This window comes from Molothrus aeneus, chromosome Z (genome assembly GCF_037042795.1).
Source record: "Molothrus aeneus isolate 106 chromosome Z, BPBGC_Maene_1.0, whole genome shotgun sequence".
Lineage (NCBI taxonomy): Eukaryota > Metazoa > Chordata > Aves > Passeriformes > Icteridae > Molothrus > Molothrus aeneus.
This window is the reverse complement of record NC_089680.1, coordinates 36620474-36645659: the sequence shown is the minus strand read 5'-3', so window position 1 is coordinate 36645659 and position 25186 is coordinate 36620474. Positions and strand designations below refer to the sequence as shown.

The window sequence follows — 25186 nt, the reverse complement described above, 5'->3', positions numbered from 1 at the left end:
AAGCCTGCTGATAACATTTAGGTAGCTCAGCTTTCCAGGTTTTGAAACTCTTGCTTGATTTTCTCCTTCATTTCCATGGCACAGACTTCTTCCTAGGCTTTCTATTCTAGTCATCTTTGCACTCCTTAAATTAAAGACTGATTAGTCAATAGTTCTTGTAGTATATGCACTAAGTTATTAGCATATGACGTACTTGGTACAAGGGGAATTTTTAAATGCTTGCTAATCCAATAGTCACTTCTGTAATATGCTCCTGATTTCATTCACATTTTTTTAGTATAGCAGTAAGCAATATAGTCACTAAATTTACTCGCTTGGATAAAATCCTACCTTGCTTATTGCAATTAAGAAAGGAAACTTTTTATTTTTATCATAATATCCTACAATTTAAGAGATTGGTCCTAAATTTTTGTCTCTCATCTGTATTTTTTATTTGGCTTAACATCTGTCCAAATTCATATCTAATTTAAATGTTCCAACATAAATATCATTGAAGAAAATAATTTAATATTCTGTGTGCAGAAGGAATAATTAATCAGATTGGCAATTTTATGCTAACATTTGAATGCAAATATTTGGGAATAATTTTTAATATTTCATAACAACTAAGACTATATGCATGTGACAACAGCTACTTCATTAAATCAGAATATCATCATAATGGGAATAAAATCAAGACTTTCCTAGTACAAAAAATGTTTGCCTCTACTCAAATAGAGATAATCTTCTTAACAGTGAGCTGATTAAGGACTTTGACAAAAGTCAATTTTACAATTTACAACGTAAATTTTACAATTCTATTAACAGAATGGAAGAGTCATTGAGCTATGAAAACCTGGCTGAGTACTATGGTTTGGGTTTGATTAGGAAATTTTAAAGTCATACCTTGGCACATATAACATTTCAAGTGAGAACAGTAAGAACAGACAGTAAGAACTACTGTCTCTTTCCCTGCCTCCCATCATTCCTCCCAAAGCCCCAAAGTCAAATTTGGTAAAATCTTCACTGCAACTCTTCCCTGACAAGCTCCTGGTAGAGAATACTTTAGAATATTTGGGACAATGCTAGGCTGCCCACTGCTGGTGTTTCTCATGGATAGTTACACCAAAGTAATGTCCACTGGATAACACTGCCTTTTGCACAGGCAGTGTGGGGGTTTAGGACCTCTGCAGAGTGTGTGGGCTCCTTGAGACACCTGCTTGCCTCCCCTGACTATAAAGAATGCATGTGGCTCTTCAGAGGGATTTGATACCAAGAGAGCCAACTGGAAGCATAAAGCACAGGGGCATGTCTGAATACATGACTGTATGCCAATCAGCTGTTTCCATGATGAACAGCTCCCACTATCAAAGATTTTCTGAGCTGAGTTACCTAACATTGGAAAAAGAGGTCTTTTTGCATTAATATATTTCACCTTTTGGCCTGAGAGCAGAAGATTGAATTTTAGGCATTGCTTATTCTTTAAATTTTTAATCCTAGTTCTTGAGAAAGTGCAGTAGGCATTAGTGGATGTTCCTACCACCAGACCTGGAATTACACCTTTCAGTTGAAGATGAGTCATTTTGCAGGATGTAAAGCCAAATATATGGGGACACAGGGAGAAAAGGGAAGCTTTGTTGTATCTTGTCTCTAGGGCTGTCTGACCATGGCTTCTGGCCATTCTGATTCACTGCTGTGTTCAGGCTCCTTACTCAGGAACCTGAATATAATAAAAGCAGAACTTATGCACTTTAATGGGTGATTTCAACGTAGCCCTTAATTTTTAAATGGATGCTCAGGAAAGTGAATAGGCTGGAATAGGCCAGTTTCTCAGCAATCTATTAAAGGAAAAAATATCTACTCTCAAATAAATCTTTTAGACTGGACAGGTGATAATGTGTCCCTGAGCAGAAATGAAAGATGTGAAAAGAAGGTACACTCAGACTGCAACCAAGTCATACCAGAAACCACATCTGCTTCAGTTTTATTTTCTATATTCATCAGACAAGGGACTGCATTTGTAATAGAAAGGAGAAAAATGACACAGGCAAGAGTCCTATTTTTCTTTCTGATTCTTCTCAACTCTGTCTTAAAAACCAAACTACATTTCACTCTTTCCAGTTGTTTTTCTGTTGTTATGAATATAATAAATACAGCCTGGGGTCAAGTACAGTTTTCTGCTGTGCTACACTAACAGTGCTTGTAAAGGACACAGGCTGAAAGGAGAAGAAACACATGAAGGTTGTCACCCCGTTTCTCTTTCCAGTGAAGTAGACAGTTTGGGTGAAATAGTGATATAAGGACTTTTATTGGTGCAGCAAAATATGAGACCAATTTGATTGTAAGACGCAAAGAGTTATGTGGGGTTGCCTATCAGATTATTGATGTGGAGATTGATAATGCCTCTGATGTTTTCTTTTTAAATGTATCCCTAGTCTAACTCCAAAATGTGTGAGTCTGAAACAAAATCAAGGCTCTACTACACTGCAGTCTTATGAAAAGTAACCTGAAGTGCTGGATAAAGATAAAAAGCAACGGTCAGCCCTATGATGGGTTCTAGTCTCTATGCACTTTAATAACACCACATATTTCTACTGAAACAGACTGTTGAAAAATTGAATTCATACACAAGGGCCGAGTGTGGTTGTCTACTCACTGCAAAACATCTCCTTTTATTTTCCAGTTTTTGTTTCAAGTGGTTATTTTTAATTACATGGGCATTCCTGCCAGGAATCTCATAAACTGTGACATGTATTACTTTGTTTAACTTTCTATTTTATGAAAGCTTACATATTTGCCTATCAGGTATCAGTGTTGAAGAGTGCTATTCAAATATAGAGAGTGTCTATTTTGTGCCCTTGTTTTATTCACTTCCTTGAATGTGAGATGAACACGAACAGCTTATCTGGTTCAAAACCATGCCAGTCCTCTTCCTGCTATTCTGCCTTAAGGTTAATCACTGTTCTGTGAACCCACTCACCCTAAAAGATCCCTACATATATATTTCATTTGAAGCCTTCGGGTTAGGAAACTTTTGCAACATTAATTAAAACTACAAATCAAGATGAAGAATGCATTCAGCAAGTCTTCACATTTGTATCCTGTTAATAACAGCCTCTTCCCTAAACTAACAGGGCTGAACTGGAGACATCACTTTTTAAAAGGAAAACCAGTTTACTAAATGACTCAATTTAAGCAGCTGTTTTTTAAAATTGTAGCACACGGAAGTACTGCACCATCTATGACACTGAGAAATTTTTTTCTGAATGCAAGCAAATATGGATTCCATTTATTACTATCAAATGCTCACAAGCTCTGCATGTGCAAGGAATAAAGCTGCAAATTCAGCCCCAAAAATGAGGAAATTACTTTGAAGGTCTGGGTGGGGAGCTGACTGAAGGCTCTCTGATGCCTTACCTGTTAGATACATACCTTACTTGCTGTGGGTCAGGGGATGTATGAATGAATTTCAGTCTGAATGTAATTTGTGCCCTGTATCTCACAAAGCAATATGATTTTGTTTGTGTTGTGGCTAACAAGGTTATAAGTGAGACAACTCTCTGGCGATCATGACCTAGATACAGACTTATAATGATTAACTGAAAAGAGTATCTAAAGTAAATATGGCTGTTTTCCAAATCTGTCCTATTTGTAAAAAATATTACTGATTGTTTAAGAAAACAATATACAGATCACTTGAAAGTGCTTTACACAGTAATGGTGGGAAAGTGGTTCAACTCCACTAGAATTGTTCAACTCCACTAAAGCTGATGATTATCAATCCTATATTCAAACACTTGGAAAAATTGTGAGTTTGTTTTGCAAAAAGAAGATGGCTGAAGCTAGCTAAAACAACCAATATCTGCATTGTTACTTGGTTACGGAACTTCATGGGTCGGATGGAGGGATTTCAATGGAAGCTAAATCTAAATATGATCTAAACTGCAAAATATAAATGTTTCTTTTTCTCTACTATTAGAGTTCATAGAATCATAAAATGGTTTGGGTTGGAAAAGGCTTTAAAGACCATCTAGTTTCAACACCTTCCACTAGAGCAGGTTGCTCAGAGCCCCTGCTCAAACACTTCCATCCAGGGATGGAACATTCAGATCTTCTCTGGGCAAAGTGTTCCAGGGCCTCATCACCCTCAGAATTTCTTCGTAATGTCTACTGTAAATCTGCCCTCTTTCAGCTTAAAAACATTTCCCCTTGTCCTATCATGACAAACACTTGTAAAGAGTCCCTCTTCACCTTTCCTGTAGGCCCCTTTATGTACTTGAAGGCTAGTACTTGACCTCACATATGTAAGATCACCCTCCACTTCTCTGAACAGAACAACACTCATCCATCAGCCTGTCCTCACAGGAGAGGTGCTCCAGCTCTCTCTGATCATCCCTGACCATGGCTTGCTCTGGACTGGCTCTCTGATCATCCCTGATCATGGCTTGCTCTGGACTGGCTCAAGCAGGGAAAAGCCTTTCTTATGCTGGGGGGCCCAGATCTAGGTGCAGTACTCAGGCTCATGCAATGACTTCAGCAAGGCCTTCAACACTGTCTCTCACAGTATCATCATAAGCAAACTCTGGAAGTGTAGACTGGATGAGTGGACAGAATTGTAGAATAAAACTGGCAAGCTCAATCCTCGAATCACAGATAGTTCCTTTGTTTTGAAAACAAAATATTTGTATTTCACTGGTTGTGCTAAGAGAATTACTGTCAGTTTGAAATGAAACACCAGAAAATATGATTCCTATGAGAGAAACCTCTCTTTTGGTTGAAGTACAGAACACCAAACATGAGAGCAGCAAACCCTGTTATTCCAGGCTGGTCTTGGTCATGAGAGAGAGATGGCACTTGTAGGAAATTCATATCCTTTTGAAGACTTCAAACGGAAGTAAATTTTCATCTCTGCTTATTCACACTGTCTGTAGTTAAAACTGATATTTACATCCTGGAGTTTAAAGAAAGTATGAAAGGTGCCATCTTGAAATTCAATTGTTACATGAAAAGCTCCCGTGTCCTGCCCCCTAATTTGTCTGCAAAAGGAACACTCAGCACGCTATAGCATAGCTGTCTGATAATGAACATGTCATTGATATTCATTAGCTTCTCTCAACACAGTTTCCAATAAGGATTCATGTGGATATACTGAATAGAAAAGACTTTATCTTGATCACAACTGCTACATATTTACATTGAAAAATCATAAATTTTAAGACTACCATGGTGGCTGTTGCTTCTAAGAATTTGAGCAGATGATTCCTGTGCTGCTTCACTTCTCAATGTCATAGTTTCTTACTTTTTTGCTAAGGTATGCTACCACAGATTTATGCTTCATGGTGAATTCTTAAAATAGCAAATGAGGGAATTTTGCTCTTCCTTTTTTAGTTATTGCCTTTACCAGATTGCTTTTCATATTTCCTTTGTTGATACCCCCATATTGCCTGCAGTAGTTCACTTCTGTGATCATCTCTTTCCTCAGAGAGAATCTTCCCAGAGACATGTTGTCTTTAGCAACATAAAATCTCCATCTTAAGTATCTGTTTTCTGGTTTATCATCAATATAGCTTAGTGACACTGTGCCCTTCAGTCACCTAGATTGCTACCTTGCCAGTAAGTTCTTGCTGAGATTGCAAGCTGAGCCATCTGGAGGACATGATGGGGCTCTACCCTAGCTGGTGTATTTTTCTGGTCACTCCATGACACAATTTCTGAGAACAGCAAAACCAGGAGGATTTCTCAGCAGGAAGGATCTCTATAAGATACATTTTGAATGTTCCCCACAAAAATTCAAAAAACTTAGTAGCATGTGAAAGGGCTTTCAATTATTCTGTGAATTATAGCAGAAGTGTTTTTAATCTTCCTTCTTAACATACTGCTGCTAAGACATTTCACTAGGATTCTATATGGCCCAAGAACAAACCTATGCATATTTCTGCATTGATGCCATGAAATTGGTCGCCATGGAAATATCAAAACCAGCTTATAACTAAGAACAGGCAAACCCTTTTATGCAAAATAGTATCCAGCCTCAATTTCCATTCAATAGTCAAAATGAATTGTAGCCATTTTCATGCTTTATAGTGGCTTAATATCTTTGTTATATCATTGAAGTCTTTCAACCACTTATATCCACTGCACACAGGCTTCAGATCATCCAGTTCAGTGCATAATTTGGGCACAGAAATTCCAGGAGCATCTCTGAGAAATCAGACTAAATTAAATTAGACTAAATTATCCTTACTATTCTTTGCCTTTTCTTGCTGCCTTTGTATTTATTGGCAAATAAAGAATTTTCTAGATTAATTGGAGAGCTGACTGTGGTACTTTCTTTCTAAACTTTAAAATATCAGATGATTTGTGGCTAACATGTAGAGTTCACTCTGAGGATTAACTGAATGGAAACCTTCAGATCAGGGAGAATTTAAAAAGAGCAACAGCATCTTCCAACAGAGAGTGTCTTAGGTCCTGCTGTGTGAACAGCTTCTCCTGCTGGAGAAAAGAAGTTGACCTCAGTCAAATAGCTGTGGGAGAGCATGTAAGGTAGTGTTCATTGTCAAGCACATCTTCTCTTCTGGATATAATTTCTTTTACTATCATGAACTTCACTATGTTTTCTAGAGTTAGTCCCTTGGAGTTAAAGAAAGAGCCCTATATTTGAGTATCTCTGTCTCCAGTTAACATATTTCTGGATTACTCTGCTATGAGACAAATCACAAAATCAAAAATAGATATAATATTCATAACTGAAATGGTTTACGGAGAGCAATCTGAAACCAATGTCCAGAATTACTTCTTCAAGAAATATATTAACAAAGGATCATTAATATAATTATAGATATATCTTCTTACTATTATTTAACTGCCTTTCTGTTTATAGTATAGATTTAAACACATAACCGTCTGTCCCCTGATGAGCACTACACAAAAATGTTCGTATTGTATGAGCTCCTAGGAGAATAAAACTGTAAAGAACTGCCAAGACCACATCCTTTTAAGGTGAGAGGTTAGCTGAAAAAACCCATTAATTTTAACACATTCCAGAGCCTACAGGCAGAAACTATTGAACATTGAAAAGCTACATTGCTCCTCAAAATTGCTGATGTACCATTTTTTTTTTTTTTTAGAGATACAAATGTATAATTCAATTAAAAAGATGAGGTGTTTTGAAAATTACCGAAAATTGTGTTTCTGGTTGTGGTTTAAATGATAATTTGCCTGTTTAGTAAGTGTCTGTATACTTTCATCAAGAAGGAAAGCAAATACTCTTTCACTCTGTCAGAACACAATAGAGAAAGTAACACCCAGAAAATTACACAGTGTAAGTTGTGAATTAATATGTTGTAAAAAATATGCGGTCCAATAAAGTGCATTTCCATAAAGACATTCAAGACAAAGTTGCCATCAAAATAACCAAAAGTAGTGTGGGGTAAAATTTTCCAAAATATTAATGTAATTTACACTGCTAGTCTTGTTTTTAAGTCAACGTTTCCTTGGAAATAATACTATGTTTTAAAAGGAAATTTCTTTCTCATACAAATGTTATAAAAAGAGGATTTCCAATTCTAAATCAGAAAATTCCATTTTGAACACTTCTCATAGCATAAGCATTTTTAAAGTGAAGTCTTTGTGCCTGCCTAGCTACAGAACTCTATGTCCCAAAAAGAAAGATGAATGGATTCCTCATATCCACTTTTTTCTACTACATTTCTTTGTAAAAAGTTAATTAATTTATTCATGACATGGTCACACACTGGTATATAAGGAAAATAATTGGGAAAGAAATTAAAATTGGAATAATAAAATAGAAATCAGAGGTTAACAGGACTGAACACTAGAAGACATCAATTTGAGTCACTCTGTAACTCAAAAACTCAAAATCTCTTTAATAAAACAAATACAAGGATATGAAGCAATATAAGTACATAAAGCAATATATATTTACTATTATAAAATGCATTTTTCAGTTAGATGCTTTTTATAAATAAATTATTCTTACCTGTTATAGTTGCTTTGTTAATAGATGGTTGGCTACACATTGGTGATCTTCTATGAAAAAGGAAATGAAAAAAGGCTTAAGCCTGAAAAATTCACTGATGACTGAATTCTTGAACAATACAACAGAAAATACATTACCTGGGAAATTATTTGGGAACTCCAGAACAGGATAATTTTAGAAACGTATAGATTTATTAAAAGCCTGCCTAATCACATCTAGAGCAATACATAGTTTGAAATGTGACTTATAAACATATACAAAGACATTCTTTTCTTTGAAATGTTATTTACTTCTAGGTTTCATGATGCATGCTTTGGGTGATGGAAATGACTTCACTACATTTGCCAGTGTAACTAACATTAGTGTTAACTGTAATGCTGTACATGACTGGAGAGAGATCATATTTATGCTGCCTAATTTATAGTTATGAACTACTGCAGATAGATTGGGTATCACTACCTTGAATGAGTGATGTAGAGTTCTAGGTTCAGACCATGCAAGCAGATCTCAGTGAGTGCAGCTTCTGCTCACTCTGTTTCATTTGCAATACTCAGGCTGTGCCTGAATGGTCATCTCTGAATGATCTTAGACATATGACTACTTTATCTAAAATCACATAAGGTGAAAAAACCTACTCCAAGTTTATGCAAGGACAACAACTGCAAGATCAATTAGAATGCAAGGGGGCTATTGTCTCAGCCACCAACTGCAACATATTTAGGGGATTAATAAACTTATTCCTCATCATTGATTTATGCAGGTTTGGTGGCACAGACTGAAATCTATAACTCATATTTGTCTTCTTAGCTTACATAAAAAAAAGTATCACTGCAAAAAGTTCAGTGGCCAAAAAATGACACTCACTTGCTGGGTGCACGGTCTTGTAAATTGGTTAATGCAGCAAAGTTATTCCGGACAGTACGCAGGCTGGCCAGAACCTGGAACAAAAAAAGTGGTTTCAGTATCAATTTCTGTATAAGTGAGACTGATCTATCTCTGCTCCACTGTGCTGAAAGAAAATGGAAAGCACGTTGCAAAACCACTGTAAAAGGTTTCCTGGGCAAGTTAGTCTGGAACCTTTGGCTATTATTTAGCAATAATATGTCTGTAATACAAAGGCAGTAGTTTACCTCTATTTTTTTGTTCCCCTCATAAACAAGTCATTTTCTGTCTGAAGGAAGGCTGACTCGCAGAGGAGGAAATTTTGTCTACATAATTCTACTTATTTCTTTAAAATAACAAGAAAAGCATTTGGGTCTGGAAGATAATAGCCCATTCAACCCTAATATTTCAGGCATAAGAAATAATTGCAAAATCTTTATTTGCAGTTCAGTTCCCATAAACTCCTAAGGACAAAGGGAATGAGATTGTCTAGACTACAAGGAAAAGTAAAAAAGTAGAAGAGTCTCCTCTAAGAGACACAGTTGATTTAGGGACTCAGTGCAGAAGGCCAGGGGAAGTTACCCCCTGAGAATGCAGGAAAAGTCTGCAGACTCTTACAAGCTTTATGCATTGGGGAAGACAACATAGACGAACTGCTTCCTTTCTGGACTTAAATTCATGCGAGATAGCAGACAGTGAATGCAGTGGAGTGTCTTTGTGTTATAAGTGGCAAAGGCACTCTCTTCTGAAGGCAGCTGGGTAACACACAAAAGATTTTGTGCCTTGTGACGGTAAAAAAGTGAACCTCTCTGTCAGGGGAGAGGTTGTTCAGCTGATGTCAGAGAGGAACCATGAGTTTATTTGAGCTAGGCTGGAAATGGGAGAAAGCAGCAACACTAATCATTGGTATGTCTTTGCGGAAGTTGACCTTTTTCTTCCTCAGCCCAGACTGGGCTTGGTTCTTGGTGAACCCATCTGAAGAATAACAAAAGCAACAATGGGAAGCTGGGTTTCAGAGATCTGGGTTGAGGAGTGCACAGCCTGCTTTTCATAGCACCTTAAATGTATGCAGGAGGTAGGAAGTGAGTAGGACACTGAAGAAAAAGAGAGTAAATTAATGAAAGTTTGTAACAAAAAGTAAAGAACTAGCAATGACTGGCAGTGGTCAAGCTTTTGGAGGTAATTTCCAAAGAAGTTAAGATAATAAAAAATACCTTTGACTAACTAAACAGTATTAATCTGTTATGTTTTATTAATCTGTTATGTTTTCCTTTCCAAAAATCAGGAAGCAAACTGACTTATATTTAATTCAGCATGGATTTAAACCAATTAAATATGTCATCAAATTTGCATATTCAGAGTACAGTGGAGATTTCAGAGTATTTTATAAAAGGCCCTTGCTTAATATTTTCTCTGCTAGCAAAAGATGATGGTTTTATTCATAACAAGGACTTGATTGAGTCTTATAAACACTGAATCTCTTTGCAATATAATTAAATATATAATAAAGTATTTAATTAATATTCTTTTAACAGCTTATTATTTGACCAAAGCAACCTACATAGTGTGGCTGAAGCTGCCACATATGCTTATATGTATGACATATGGTGTATATTATATTATGTATTATGTATTATGTATTATGTACTATGTATCATATATTATATATATTATATTATATGTTATATGTCATATGTTATATGTTGCATGTTATATGTTATATGTTATATGTTATATATGTTATATATGTTATATATGTTATATATGTTATATGTTATATAATGTATATATAATACATATTATATTCTTATAATATTCTTATTTGACACTGCTCTGTGACTCAGCCTTTCTCTTTCCATTCATCTTCAATCACATATGACTTCACACAGTAATTTCAATTTAATTCCTATCTGTTTTGGAGTAAAACCCATCATCATCGGTTCAAGTAAAAGCAATGTTAATTTTTCATACTTTATAAGGAAGCTCTCTTGTGAAATCTGTGGCTTTTTAATCTGAATTATAAAGAATTTTGAACTGGTATTTTATAAATCTGAATAGAAAAAACAAACCTGGCTTTGTAAGGGAACATAATTGTTCTGGGTAAAATTTATCTCATGTCTAAAAATCTCAATGTATTTAATTCATAAAATATGTTCATGTGGAGAAATGGTAATTAGAAAAATAACAGAATAACAGGAATCAGAGATTTGTCTCAATCATGAGTGCCTGCTACAGTATTTGGAAGAGATCAAAGGTGTTTGTCATGCTATTGTACTTCAACTATTCAGATAATCAAAAAGTGTTAAGAAAAAGAGGTATAGTTAACAGAGTGGGAGGTTTATGACTTTCTGTTGAAACACTTTTCTTGTTTCAGGCAAACATATAATATCAACAACAGAAAAGAACTGTTTTGGCCATTTTGTCTTTAAATTACAAGGCCCTGTGAGAAATATGGCAAAGCTGTTCCTACCTGAGCAAATGGTGTCACAATCAAGTCATCGCCATGTCTGAAAAAAAAATAAATAAGGAGAGTTGCAAGTTAGAAAAATTTGCTGCTTTAACAGAAAGAAAATCAGGTTTTATAACACAGTTTTATTCTTCTGCAATTACACTTTATTATTGTTCCACACACTCTGAAAAGCAAGTGCCAACTTAGTTATTGCCCAGCTGCCTGGCAAGTCTATGGGAATGTTGACAGACCAGCCACTTTCTGTGCTGTGGGTATGGCAGGTGACTGACCATCCAGATTAATCCACAGACATGTCATCCCAAAGGATAGAGGTGAATGTTCTAAAAGTGATTCCAAAGGCAAAAATACAATATTTTTTTAATTTTCTTGTGCTTCCCTGTAACGAATTTATCTTGAGTTATAAGTTGCAACTTCTAACAGAAACTAACATCAGTTTGGTGCTATTTTAATATTATTCAAGTTTAAGCATAAAATATGAGTTTTGAACATTAGATTTCAAGTCCATGAAAATCTAATTAGAAAAAGGCTGATAAATGGAGAAATGTGACTTGTGTTTGTTGACTTGCTACAACATTATTCTTATAATTTATAGACTATCCACAAGGCAGCAATGATTTGCAGATACTGCAAGAACCTAATTAAAAAGCAGCGTGTGCAATCTGTACCACTGTACAATCATTCTGTAAGGATGAAACAAAACTCCCCAATATTCAGGATCATCAGAACGTTTAATAACTCTGCAACCATTTTTATTATCATCTCTTTTATTCCTTGGGTAATAGAAGAATGGATTTTTAAACACCCTATGGAAGAAATCTGCGCTTTGAACACAGTCTTTGCAGGAGTGGTTGGAATAGGGTAGTGCTTCAGGTGAAACCACAGGTCCAGAGTGGACAGAAAGCATATAAGCCTGACTCTTAGAACAAACCAAAAGAAACGCGTCCTCCATAGGAGGAACTCAGAGGCTTTAATTGCTCAGGAAAGCCAAATCCAATCGGGTATAATAGACAACATGAATCAGCCAGGAGCATTAACAGGAGAGTTAATGACCACCTGGGTTTAGTACCTCTTCATGTTTTCATTGGGTCAGGAAAACATCAGCAAATGCCCTACACTATAATTTTAGATAAGGGTTGCTTAATGAATTACACAAAGGCTTTAGCAGAAGATAAGCCAAGTGCCTTTTTTTCATTTTTTCATCCTGTTCTCCACTGAAAGAGAGTGTGACTATGCTACTTCACTTCCAGGAAAATTATCCTCTTTGTCTTCGAGTTCTGTGAAATGGTATTATCTGATATGTGACAGCTGGCTTAAATGTTTCTCAGTAGTCCTTTTATTTCTTACCTTTTATAAAGGATATTTTTATTTGCATAGAGCTAATCCATTTTTTGCTTCTTTTTTGACATTTAAAGGGGGCCCAGCTCAAAACATAAAGCCACTTTACAGTCTAACCTGTACATTTGGAAATTATGAAGGGCAGAACTATGAAGATGAAAGTGTTTACAGGTAGCAGCAGCACTGGACAAAAAACAAAAAATATTCAATAGTTTCTACCTGTAAATAAGACAGTGGAGACATGGAAAGGGTTCTTTCTATCATCTACCAGTGGCAAACACTCTGAGTGCCCAATATATGACACAAATGCACAAAATATTCACCAGTGCCTCAAAGTACCAGACAACTCCTGAAACATAGTCACTAACAGTGAATTTCAGATTGACAAAAAAATATGAAAATAATATTGTCCTCCTCAAAATCTCTTGTGGAACTTTTTATTGTAGATGGTACTTCCTCTCCTTCCCACTTAGCCCCTGTTTGCCACTCTGTGGATGCTGAGGCACCCATAAAAGACAACAGCTATGTGTTCTTGGCTTTCTGTCGTGGAGGATCTTTTATTCCTTTATTTAAAATAACATGATCCCACTTTTCTCATTTTCAAATTTGATTCTACTTGAGTTGTTTCTGGACTGTATTGCACTGAAGAACACTGATATCATACTGTAGCTTGTTATTCTTCAGAAGAGGCATGATTAAATAGTAATTTAATGTACTGAAATCAAGCCAGGACTTGATTTTCACTTTTCAAATCTCCCCTGTGTCAAGAGCAACAAATCCAGATATTATCATTATTTTGGTCAACCTGATACTGAACGTACAGATATCCACAGCTTTCTCAAAATAGTTTAGCACTCATCAGACCACTTGAACTGCAATGCAATCATAAAAGGTGGTGAGCAATCTTTGATCCACATTGGGTCAGAGAATCTGGACAAGGTGAGATGGTTCAAAAATAGAGCAGATATGTCCAAAGAAGCTTGTGGTGGTTTTAATACCGAAGAGCAAGAATGCATGATTCAAAATGCCATTGATACACAGTGTACTACAGTGTAATAAACACTACAATATATCAGTGTCCTCCTCTCTAGATGACATGGAAGCTTATGGGTAATTCGTTCTGGATTCCAGATAGGATACTGCCCTCATCTGTATACAGAAGCTAGAGGGAGTGTAAATAACACAATATGCCACAAGCTTCTAAATACAGACAGACCTATTAGCCATTAAAGCTAGAAGAAATTGTTCATATCACTGCTAGACTCTCTTAACTAGAATGCCTGCTATACTTGTTCACATCATAATTTTTCAAAGGAAATAGAGGTTTGAAAACAATATTTTTCACAGAGCCCCAAAATTCAAAATTATTAGCACTCCATCACCAAAGAACACTGCTAAAACATGCACTGGCCCACATGAGTTTAATGACTGTTACAAAAAACAAGAAAAATTCTCTTTAGCAGACCAAAGATTATACACTGCATTGCAAGCTATTAGCCACAGTGAAGTGATGAAGCCTAAACTTCTGCAAATTTCTGACTTTTTCTTCATAACATTTCCTACTTGACACTTGAACTCACACCATATAACCTATGCTGATCCCCACCCTGAGGAGATGAAAGTTCTGTATTAAGTCAGAAGCTAGTTGAACATGTTCAGTGCAACAGTTCTGCTTCCTTTCTTCAGGATTTGGATCAATTTGTCTCTTCTATCCCAATCACTGAACAGTAATTAACTTTTCCCCTAATAACAAGGAACTTAGAGATGCATGGACAGACAGAGAAGCAGGCAGGAAGATTAACACAAGGGTAAGACAGGGTGACTGCATAACCTTTACTTCATAATTAACTGTCATAATTTAATATAAAATCTAATGAGAGAAGTAACTAGAGAGATGTTCTGCTGACCGATCAGGATACACTTAAAAAATAGTGGATGTCTTTTATAGTGGTTAGAAAAAACTCACTATATCCATTAAGGAGAAGGGAATCCCAGGCTTTAGAGACCATGAGGAGAGTGAGCTTCACAGGGAAACTCCTCAGAGTTTGTCTTTCTAAAGGCCATAGTAAACACAGATTAAGGTTTTCTGGGTTTTTCTAGACTTTTACATGAATATCAACAGAGTGATCTTTAGGACATGCATTGAAGTTATGAGATATAAACAGGACAAATAGGAGCTCTGCCTTATTTGAATAAAGGGGAGAAAACATACAAGACATATTTACATCAGTTTGCCACAAATGTACCAGCTTAAAGTATGATTTTATTGGTTTGCAACACTCCTCCCCTTGAATCAAAACCTTACTTATATTCTCAGAAGTACTGCCTGAGGATGCCTGTCAGGCCTTAAATCCAACTGGCACAGTCTTTGTTGGATTCTCTGGCTACAAACTTTGGACATAGACCATTTGAAAGAACAAAGCTGCCAACTGAATTGAAAAGCCCAGGAGGACAGTGGCTGTAGGGAATCCCTGAATGAATCTCCACATCAAGAGCTTTCATCACACTGCTTTCATCTTCTTTCATCACACTGTCATATGAATTTACTCAATTTTTAAAGAACTGTATAAGAAAGAAGATTGACACTAAGGTAGTCTTCTGTTTGGGTAAAAAAAAATATATGGCAGCTGCCTTTTGCAGTGTAAACATCTAGATTGGGATTAAACATTGCATCCACTCATTTCTGCATACAAGGCTGTATACTTACTGCCCAATAGTGTGTCTCAGCTTAGATGAGACATTTGTGTTTTGTTTGCTGGAACACAATTATACCATATACAAAACCACAAATGAAAGATAGAATATAAGCTGATGGACTACCCTAACTGCCAGGATTTTCTTTTCTGTCCCAATAACATTTTATAGTTGAAGCCAAATATGCACCCACAAAACTTATTAATTAAGTATGCTGAAGTATTCACATTGCTCAGATTCACATTTTAGCAGCAATGAAAAATGATTCTAGATTGCACCCTGATAAGGCAATAGTAATGGTACTAGCTATCAGAAGCTGTGCTTTGAGGAAAGTGAGCAGCAGTGGCTGCCTGCTCCATGCAGCTTGATACTTATCATCATCATCTGCTTTTGAAAAATACAAATGGGTTAGTTTGCAAAATTGATTTTGTGAGGTCAGAAATCATAGGGTTCCAAGTCAGTTTATTCTGCAGGAAGGAATAGTGCTTAAGTCATGTCATCTCAATTTTTAAAGACTTTGAGAAAAAAAATTCTAGCCCTGAGATAGCTTAGGCCTTGTTAAAAAAGCCAAGACTAAATAAATGTAAGTAGCAGCTCTTAAGGTTTGGCCCACATTACAAAATTAATGGGTGGGTTTACACCTTTTGTTTTCCTAGATAGCCAGTGGGTTATTGGTGATTTGCATGTCTTTGAAAGGGTAAAGGCAATCTGAGGGAAGATTGGGCATCTCAGGCAGGGGATAGAGTCTATGAGACTGCAAGCAGGCTGAGATTTAGGGTTGAGAGAACAAGCAATTAAAATTGGTAGCAGAGCTATGAGCTGTAGAAGAGGGGGTTGTTTTTCCCAGAGCATTTTAATTCTGTGAATATGTACGTAAGAGGATTGTTAAAAAGAGCTACTTGAAACCACAGAAATTAGACCCTGAATGAAGCAGACTCTCATCAACTATTGTCTGAGTGTTTCAGAACACCACAATTTTCTGTAACACTGTGCAGTTATGTCCTCCTGATACATCTGTCTAATTCAGCAACACAGCTAGCCCTAATTAGTGAAAAAGTATTGCTGTAATATTGGGAGTTCAGTACAGTTAATTTAATCAAGCTTAACCAGATGAAGGAGGATTGGCTCCAAAAAGCCACAGCACCTGAGAAGTCCATTATCCCAGCCAAAAGAATGCTGGTTATAGTAATTCTCCTTAGACTGACTAACTAAGCAAGTGAGATTTAGAAAGACAGACTAAAGGGAGAAAAAAATTCTCCAGCATAAATGTCACTAATGAAAACTTCAGATATAAGTCTTTCCAAAAACCCCAATTGACTTCATAGGGAGCATAAATCAAGTTACTCCACTATGATGTTCATTAAGAAAACAATTCTTGTCTGCCTTACAGAAATCAAAACACCTCAAAAAAAATTTGAATTGTTACATTTGACTAATACACATATATTATTACTAAAATAGTAATAGCACTAAAATACCTGGAGTTTTCTAGATACAACTTGTATTTTATATAAGAAAATAATTTTTCATGTCACCTTTTTAGCATCTCAGGTCCTGAAGGTACACTTGATTAGGTTTGAAAGAAGCCTTTGAATTCTTGAAATCTACCCTGCTGCAGTCATCAGTGCTAAGTTACCCAAACTGCAATCTTAATTCAAGCTAAACTGCATTAGCACCCAAAGTGAGAAGCTCTCTCAAGACTTGGAAAGGCAAAAGGACCATATCTATTACAGACTAAAGAACTGGAAAGAATCAGTGTTAGCAATTCTAAATCAGTACTTTGAGGTTTAATCCAGGCACTATCAGGTACATACTATCTGGCTATGTGTACACCTCACTGTGCATTAATATCTCTTTCATAGTGCCTGTACTTTTGTCCAGATTTAAAAAATAATAAGAATTTGCTGGGTGACAAGGGCTATTTTAGGTCTCAGTGACAGTGATCTGAGCTGGGACTTATCACATCCAGAAGCTTCATTCAGAATTCCTGGATAAGCTAGAATCAGAATTGGCTGACTATATCCAAAACCCAGGAATTATTACTATTTTTTCCCATCCAATATAATGCACTGTAGGAACACAACTAGGCATCTTACATCTACCAAGAAGGTCTCCTAACACCTTTGGAAGAGTTTGAGGACCACCAGGATCTCTTATGTCAGTCCCAGCTACATTTCCCAGAAGCTTAAACCTTTTCCAAAGACACTGCACTCACACATCTGACTTGTGTAATCTGCCTGAGGAAATCACATAGGTAGTGATGTAGTGGACCATCACAGTATGATGTGTAGCAGCATGTAGCCAGCATGATGTGTAGCATAAAAAAAACACAGATAACTCAAGAAATCATTTTTATCACATTGCCCTAGTCATCCACCAAGCTTCAATGCTTTAATCCTGTCATTATACAGCAGACCATTTAGATTACAGGAGAATGGTGGGCAACTAACTGAGCAACTGGCCTCTATTAAGTCTGACAGAATTATTCAGTCCTGAAGGGAAACAGAACATGCTGCAGGTGGTTTTCCTTAATCAGAAGGTAGTTCTCCTGGGGGTAACTGAGGCAATGGCAATGGAAAAGAAGCTACAGCAGTGTGGGGTTTTTTTGTGTCTTAAAGGAGAGGCTGGATTAAGCCAGAGGAGATAGGACTTTGAATGAGAAAAATGCTGGACTCGATCAGAGGAGTCCAGGCCAAATCAGCAGTGCCACTATTGGACTGTTCATACAACAAAAATCATTATTTAGCTATATCAAGGCTGGAAAATAAACAGGCATCAGAGACTACAGTGCAGTTCTGTTTTCTTCTCAGGTTTGAGAAAATTAGTGACTGGGTTTGCATACATGACTGGAAGCAATCAAGTTAGTGCCACTTAATGAGTTACTATTAGTGAATTTTGAGTGCATTAGCTGACATACATAAACTTTTGCCTGGTATCAAACTAAAATAAAATGTGTTTATTGTGCCTGTAACTGCTTTTAATCATCAGGTATTTGGTTGCTTGCTTGTCCCTGTCCTACATACTTAAGTGTTTAAAACTGATATGGGTGTGTTACTTCTGAAGAATAAGACTATATGACTTTCCATGTGGGCCTCCTACAGATGCAGGCTGAAAGATTCCCTCCTTAAAAGAAATAGCAGAGCTGCTGAGAACAAGGCACTCATGCAACACAACCCAGCCTGAGAGAGCTTGCTATGAGCCAGCCACAGAAGGTTTCAGGGTTTATAAAAAAAATGGGCCCTTAACTAAATTCAAAGGTCTCTAAATGCATGTAAGAAGAAACAATCTGACTTCAAGAAAAACAAGAGAAAGCCATCAGATTTTCAGACTGTGCTCTTTCAGGGATTGAACTCTACAACTAACTGAGCATTAGGGCCATTAAAAGAATTCAGAACATTCAGTTTGTGCCCTGAAGGGTGGAATGGCAGCTAATGTTCTTCTGGGTTGTGAAATAAATGTGACCTGTGCATGTAGGTGATCACTGAGCCAGAAAAACAGTCCAAAAGAGATCCCTGCAAAACATTCAAGTCCCTTTTTACAAAGCTGCCTCTCTTCACACTGCTCCTATCCTTCAGTATTGCTGGCACACAAAATGCACGTCTGCCCTCCTCTCCACTGCTGATCAGTGTTGCAATCCCAGGGAGATGTGGTGTTGTGATGTACCTGAAATCCCAGCTAAGAATTTATTTTGGTACCATATTTTTAAGAACATGCCATCTGTCACTGAAAAGATGTAGGAATTCAGTTTGTTTTGGTTGTAACTTCAGTAATAACATGTTATTTTCCTGCAAACATCCCTTGTATCCAGAGAAGGGGAAAAAAAAAAAAACCTAAAACATTTAAAGTGTTTAAAGAGGAAGCGATGTGTTTAACAACTGAGAGCTGTTTGGAAAATTGTAAGGTTTTAGCAATCTCTCACACAGAACCAGTCATGATTCTGTATTGACTGAAAGTAAATAAAATATATTTGCATTTCATCAACAAAAATTCTCCCTTGAATAAATAGCAGATAAATGCTTCTCCATGCAAAAATGCTTTCTGTTTTCCAAAATAACTAATTTCCTGATCAACAAATAAAGTTAGCACAAATTTATTGTTCAACTTTAAGTTAGTTGCATTCTAAGTTGAGTTCTTTGTTTTGAATTCCACCTGTAAAATGTGTCAAACAACCAGAAAGGACAATCATCTTTTTTTTTTCAAATTTTTTTCGTTTATAGCTCAAAAAAATATTGTAAGTGACTTGCAAATGACTTGTATTCATTTAAGCTGCAATCTGGAACTTCATTTAAGGATCTTAAAAAACAAAGAAAAACACAATGAAACAAAATATTTGTCTCTTCTTCCTAATGCAATGTAAATATATTTCTTTACATGAACAAATAAATGTCTCAAGCAATTGAATGTATTTTTTAAATTAAAGATTGTTTCTAAACAGAGTCACACATAGAAAATGCTTCTTTATTAGAGCAGGCTGGACTTTGAGGTTTAACTGCTCATTTTCAGCCAGTAATAACAATGAAATAAAAATATCAGAGATTCCTAGAAAAGCATATGATTGAAAGGAATTTCAGCTGAAAATTTTCCAGAGAATAGATAATTATTTCTAATTTTTGAGCTGAAGTGCAATTACTCTTCTCAGTAAACACATGTCTTGTCTGCCATCCCAGAATCTTGGACAGCACCTTTCATGAAAAATGTGTATTTTTTCTTTGTAACTTAAGATTCATAATCACAATATTTGATTAATAAAACCAGGCCTTATTGGCTCAGAAAAAAAAAAGAAAAAGCTTGCCTTAGAGGACAAGAAAATATATCCTCTGTAACTGTAGCTGTAGGGAAAATGTCCTGAAGAAAACTTCATCCTCTTGATATTTCTTTTATCACAGACAGCAGCAGAGGGATGCTGCTGTCTTCAGAAGTTACTGAAAGAATAGCAGTAAGTTGTTCAGGTTAGAGAATGGGTTTATGGTGGCCATTTAGCAGACCACCAGACCAGTGACCCTGCAGTTCCCCTCAGTTCCTTGGCGGAGTTCTCCTCATTTAATACATGCAAGCAAGTTTTAATACATATCAGCAAATTTTGTGTAATATTACTAGTTGGAGCTGATGAAGAAAACAATGCTGACCTTCTCTAAAGAAAGCTGTAAAACTCCCCCAGCAGTTGCTTTTATATGAGTGAGGTACAGCTGGCCAAGTCCTGAGGAAACCAGGATGTCTGTGCTGTTCTGTGCTGTGTTCTGAGAGCTTGTGGAAATGGGAGAAGAACAGACTTAAATGAGACGTCAGAAGATACCTTCTTACACTCAGAAACACAGTGGAGCTTGGACAGACTTGTCTGCTGAGAATGTCTTGGATCCCTGGTCTAGACGGCTGTCCTCTGGTCTGCTTTTTCAGAATCACAGGGGGATTATACATGTTTTTTGCCATTCAGAGTGGCATAAAACATGGGCTGTGATGCAGCACTGGACAGCTTATTGGCTTTTTATTTTCTAGGAACCTATTTTTTAACCTGATTAGAGACGTGGGTTCTGCTACAACAGAAATTCTCTACTAATTTGATCTCTTCTTCCATTAACCAGGGCAGTGATCCCTTAACAAGAAAGAGCATAAAAAGTGTTATCACTTCAACTTCTTCCTGTATTTGCAAGTTCTGGACAGCCACAGCAGTTCAAAAAAGTCAGCATTAAGCAATCAGACCACCTCAGCAAGACATCCACACAGCTCTCTGCTTCACTAATGTCTTCAAATATAGGCCTGACAATTTTTCCAACAATGATTTTGCACATCTTTCATCTAGATAGTATTTCCTTTCTCCTCTGTGTTGGTGTTGGGAATTGGTTTTTTTGGTTGGGTTTTTTTTTTTTGGTTTTTTGGGTTTTGTTTTGGTTTTTTTTTGTTTTGTTTTGTTTTGTTTTGTTTTCCATTCTTTAGTTTCCTTCCCTTTAAACTTGTTTTCCTGTCTTTCATCACAGACCCTGAACTACAATTCCTGATATTGTCTCACTACCCTTCACTGCCTCATTCAGTTACTTTTTCTCTTGCACATCCTTTTCTCTGCTGGAAATCCCACAGAGAGGCTTCACAACACACCTGTGCTCATCTGCCTTGGACCTTGTATCTTCCTGTCTAAACGATTCACCTCTCCAGTTCACAAACTTTAGCAGCTTTTCCTAATCTCTGTATATAATCTCCATGTCCTGCTTTTATTATTCTCAAAGACCTTGTTATTTCTTCCAAGGGATAATTAAAACAATGTTACTGACCCCCACTCCAATTTATGTGCTTTTCTTTTCTTACACTCAGCTGCTTTTTCTGCTGAACTGTCCCCACAGTTGTCCCACAAACCTTCTCTCATCAAAGCAGCCTTGTATTCATCCTGTCTTTTTATTCTTTTCCATAACTGATTCATGAAAGTATACTTTACATTCTCCGATTTTACAAAACTTTCCACCTGTCCTTTCTCTCCCCTTATTTACTTTCCATCTCAACTCCCTGAATGAAACTCCATTTGCTTTCTCTGTGACATTCACTATTTGAGCACAGTGACTCGCATTGTATCTTCTCCTGAGGGTAGTATCTGACTGTATTAGTCCCCTGGTTATCATCTTATCCTTTGGCTTTTTAGGTTGTTTGTAGCAGAGCCCATCTTTTCATTTTGGGTTTGCAAACAACTGAGCATTACTTATTCCCTTCCTTGGTTGGAGCTGCATACATAATAAATAATGACATGATGAATTTAGCACTGCCATCCACTGGCTGTCTTAACATGGCATTCCACATCTGACTAAAATTTTGAAGCATTGCTACTGACTGGAAAGTATTACTCGAAGTTCAGTATTTCAGAGTAATGGAAATGCCAGAATTCTTTATGTTCTACCCCTTTCAAATAAAGAAGTATGCTTTTTCCTTTGCCTTTTTCTTTACAAAGTGAAATATTGAGGCTGATTGAAGAATCAGGGGATCTAGACTTAACTGCTGTGTACAATTAATAGACTTACATTACCTGAATGATGTGTATATTTTGTAATATATATTGCTCATGTTTAAAAAACAAACAATAGTTAAGCATATATATAGATGCAAAAGGGAAATAGGATAATTTGACACTAACCTAAAATTTGGGTACTTCCTCTGTCAACCCTTTCATCTTCCATTTTGTTTAGCAAGGTCCTGAATCAGAATGGTTTCATTATTTTAATAATATTCAATGGGTTTTCTTTCCATAAGCACATTCAGTTTATGGTTGAATACATACATAAGGACTTTTGTGACTTTTATTTTTTATTCCATGTTATTTTATCTTTTTAAAATTTCCCTTCTTTTATTCCATGTCTTTTTTTCACTTAATTTCTGTGAAACAGCTAAGCTTATAATTAGACTTATTTATAAATGATTAATATTCCATGGTGAGAACAACTTGCCTTTTACATTTCCTAATGTGCTCCTCTCCAAAACAGTGTCAGGAATATTTACTTTCTTAGTACAAAGGTTCATCTGTGACAAGAGACTTTGAAAATCTATCAAGATGTGAGGTCAAATAAATTTTATATGTAAATGAGTTTCCAGAAAATTTGAAAAGAAAATAAAGAGAGAAAAAAGGGGGGAAATGTGTGCTGTTTCAGTAATTATATCGTTTATCCAATTTACTGCCATGTGCTGAAATATTACCTAAAATTCTAGGAAATTAAGTGGATTATGAGTTCAAGGATGGAGCACTAATTGAATCTTTCATTGAAATGACTCATCTAAGCAATGCAGTCAGCTGGATTGTCCTCCTGAAAGTAAAAATCTTTACAAATGTTATCCTGGTACAGGTGCCATAATAAAAGCTTGAATGTTCTCTCTTCATAAAAAAAGATATCTGTCAGAGGAAGATTTGCTGGAAAGGGGTTATTATTCCAAAGAAAAATGCATTTTTTTTTATAACAAAGTAAGATTTTTTTTGTTCTAACCCATTTTGTCTCAACAAAAACTGGTTACATTTGGCACAAAGCTTACTGAGTATTTCAATCCACAGATCTTAACTGAGTCATAGACCTTACACTAACCCTCTCTAAAGGCAGGAAATGTTTTTACCTTAAAACTCTACATAGAAAAAGAGCTATAATTAAAAAAAACAACAGTTCTAAACATTATATAAGCTGAAAAAATAGGAGTGTTCATTTATGACTTTAAGTTAAATATCAGCTCTAATTTTACTAAGTTTTATGAAAACTCTTATTCTTTTTTTGTGCCTACAGTTATTTTTCAAAGGTAATATCTATTGGTTTTTGCCTCATTAAAAACCAGCATTTACTGTGGTATTCTGACAAGTCTGATCCTTTATTTTAGATATCTATTTGAACCATAAACACCAAATTGGCCATGCAAATTGGAGCCATTTAGGCAAAGAAAACCCAACCAAGCAAGAAAGAGTTAATAATTTCTCCTACTTAGAAGTGACTAGAAGATTGAACACTTAAATATTTTTGGCATCTTGCTAATAAACAGAGATTAGCACGACTTCCACTACACATGGAACCTGGGGACCACACATACTTGAAAAAGTATGACTTACTACCAGAAAATACACACTTCACAGAATAGTGAGAGAGGACAGAATAAGCTTAAAAAGTTCTTTTGTTAGAAGTTTGTCCTTTAGTTAAGACGGTATTTGAAATAATTTTTCTCTCTCAAATATATTATTTTCTTCCAGCTGGTAAATCTTTAGTCAAAAAATTTAAAAGAACGCAGTTGGAAATAAATGTAATCTATTTCTTAAAATCATGAAGAAGGATAAATTGAGTTTGTGTTGTTTCTCTTGAAAATAACTTAGGAGACAGAAAACAGCTCCCCTTACTGTTTTAGTACACCCGTATTGACTATCATTACTATTCTGTCAAGGCTAATAGAGTGCATAAACATGTCAAGTACACCTTCATGATATCCTTCAAAAGCTGCAGAAACAAGTATAATCTTCATTAAAGAAATATACAAACAATCTTCCATTACTTCACTGGCATAGGTGATTACAGTCCGACTTTAAAAAAAAATTTATTGTGGCTGCAAAAACCTTGATTTTGGACAAATTATAGACTAGAAGTATTTTATAAGATACTTACATATCACTGGCAATGGAGGAATTCCTGGACATGGACTTTGGAGACAGATCATAATCACTGTCTGACCGGTAAAGGAAAGACTCCCTACGTTGGCTGTGGACAAAATTTGCCTGAAGAATTAGCCCTGAGCCAGGGCTTGTCATGGGGTCCAAGGGACTTCGTCCTGATGATGTACCATTGTCTACATCGAAACTGCAACAAGAAGAGAAAATTGTTTATGTTATTGACCTAAGAATTTTTAAATATAATAAACACCCTTCTGATAAATTATCATAGCTAATTGCTTCTTAATAGTAATGGAGAAATAAAGACCTTGTCATGTACACTGTTACGAAAAACCACAAGCCACACAAGAGAGATACTTTAAAATTACTGATTAATAAAAATCCCCCAAGGCTGAAGTAAAAGAAAATTGGCAGAGAAAAGTCCCATGCTACTAGAAATACAGGAAGCTTTCTACTTCTCTGCATGTAGAGTATCCATGAGCTCTATACTAGAGGAAACATGATATTTCACTATTTACTTCTTCAGGTCCCAACTCTCCTGAGCTGAACACCAATTATCCTGTCTCCCGCTGCTAAGGCAGCTGAGGGCTTTTTCCTTATTGAGTATCCAATCCCAATATTTTGTTACCACAAAAATATTTCAAGTACATACTTTATCTTGTCCCAGTAAAAAAAGTGCTGTGGGGGCATTAAGGCATAGGCGTGTGCTTGAACACACCTG

At 36.2% G+C, this 25186-nt stretch overlaps 1 protein-coding gene across 2 annotated transcripts in view; it reads right to left on the bottom strand.

The window, feature by feature from the left end:
• Window positions 1-25186, bottom strand: part of PDE4D (phosphodiesterase 4D) — a 350395-nt gene that overhangs the window by 69897 nt on the left and 255312 nt on the right. For both annotated transcript variants that reach the window (XM_066568867.1, XM_066568868.1), the window contains exons 2-5: window positions 24461-24652; window positions 11331-11367; window positions 8843-8916; window positions 7979-8028 (exon numbers count right to left, since the gene is read on the bottom strand). In XM_066568867.1, the coding sequence (XP_066424964.1) occupies window positions 7979-8028; window positions 8843-8916; window positions 11331-11367; window positions 24461-24652 (353 nt within the window). The remainder of the gene's footprint in view (window positions 1-7978; window positions 8029-8842; window positions 8917-11330; window positions 11368-24460; window positions 24653-25186) is intronic.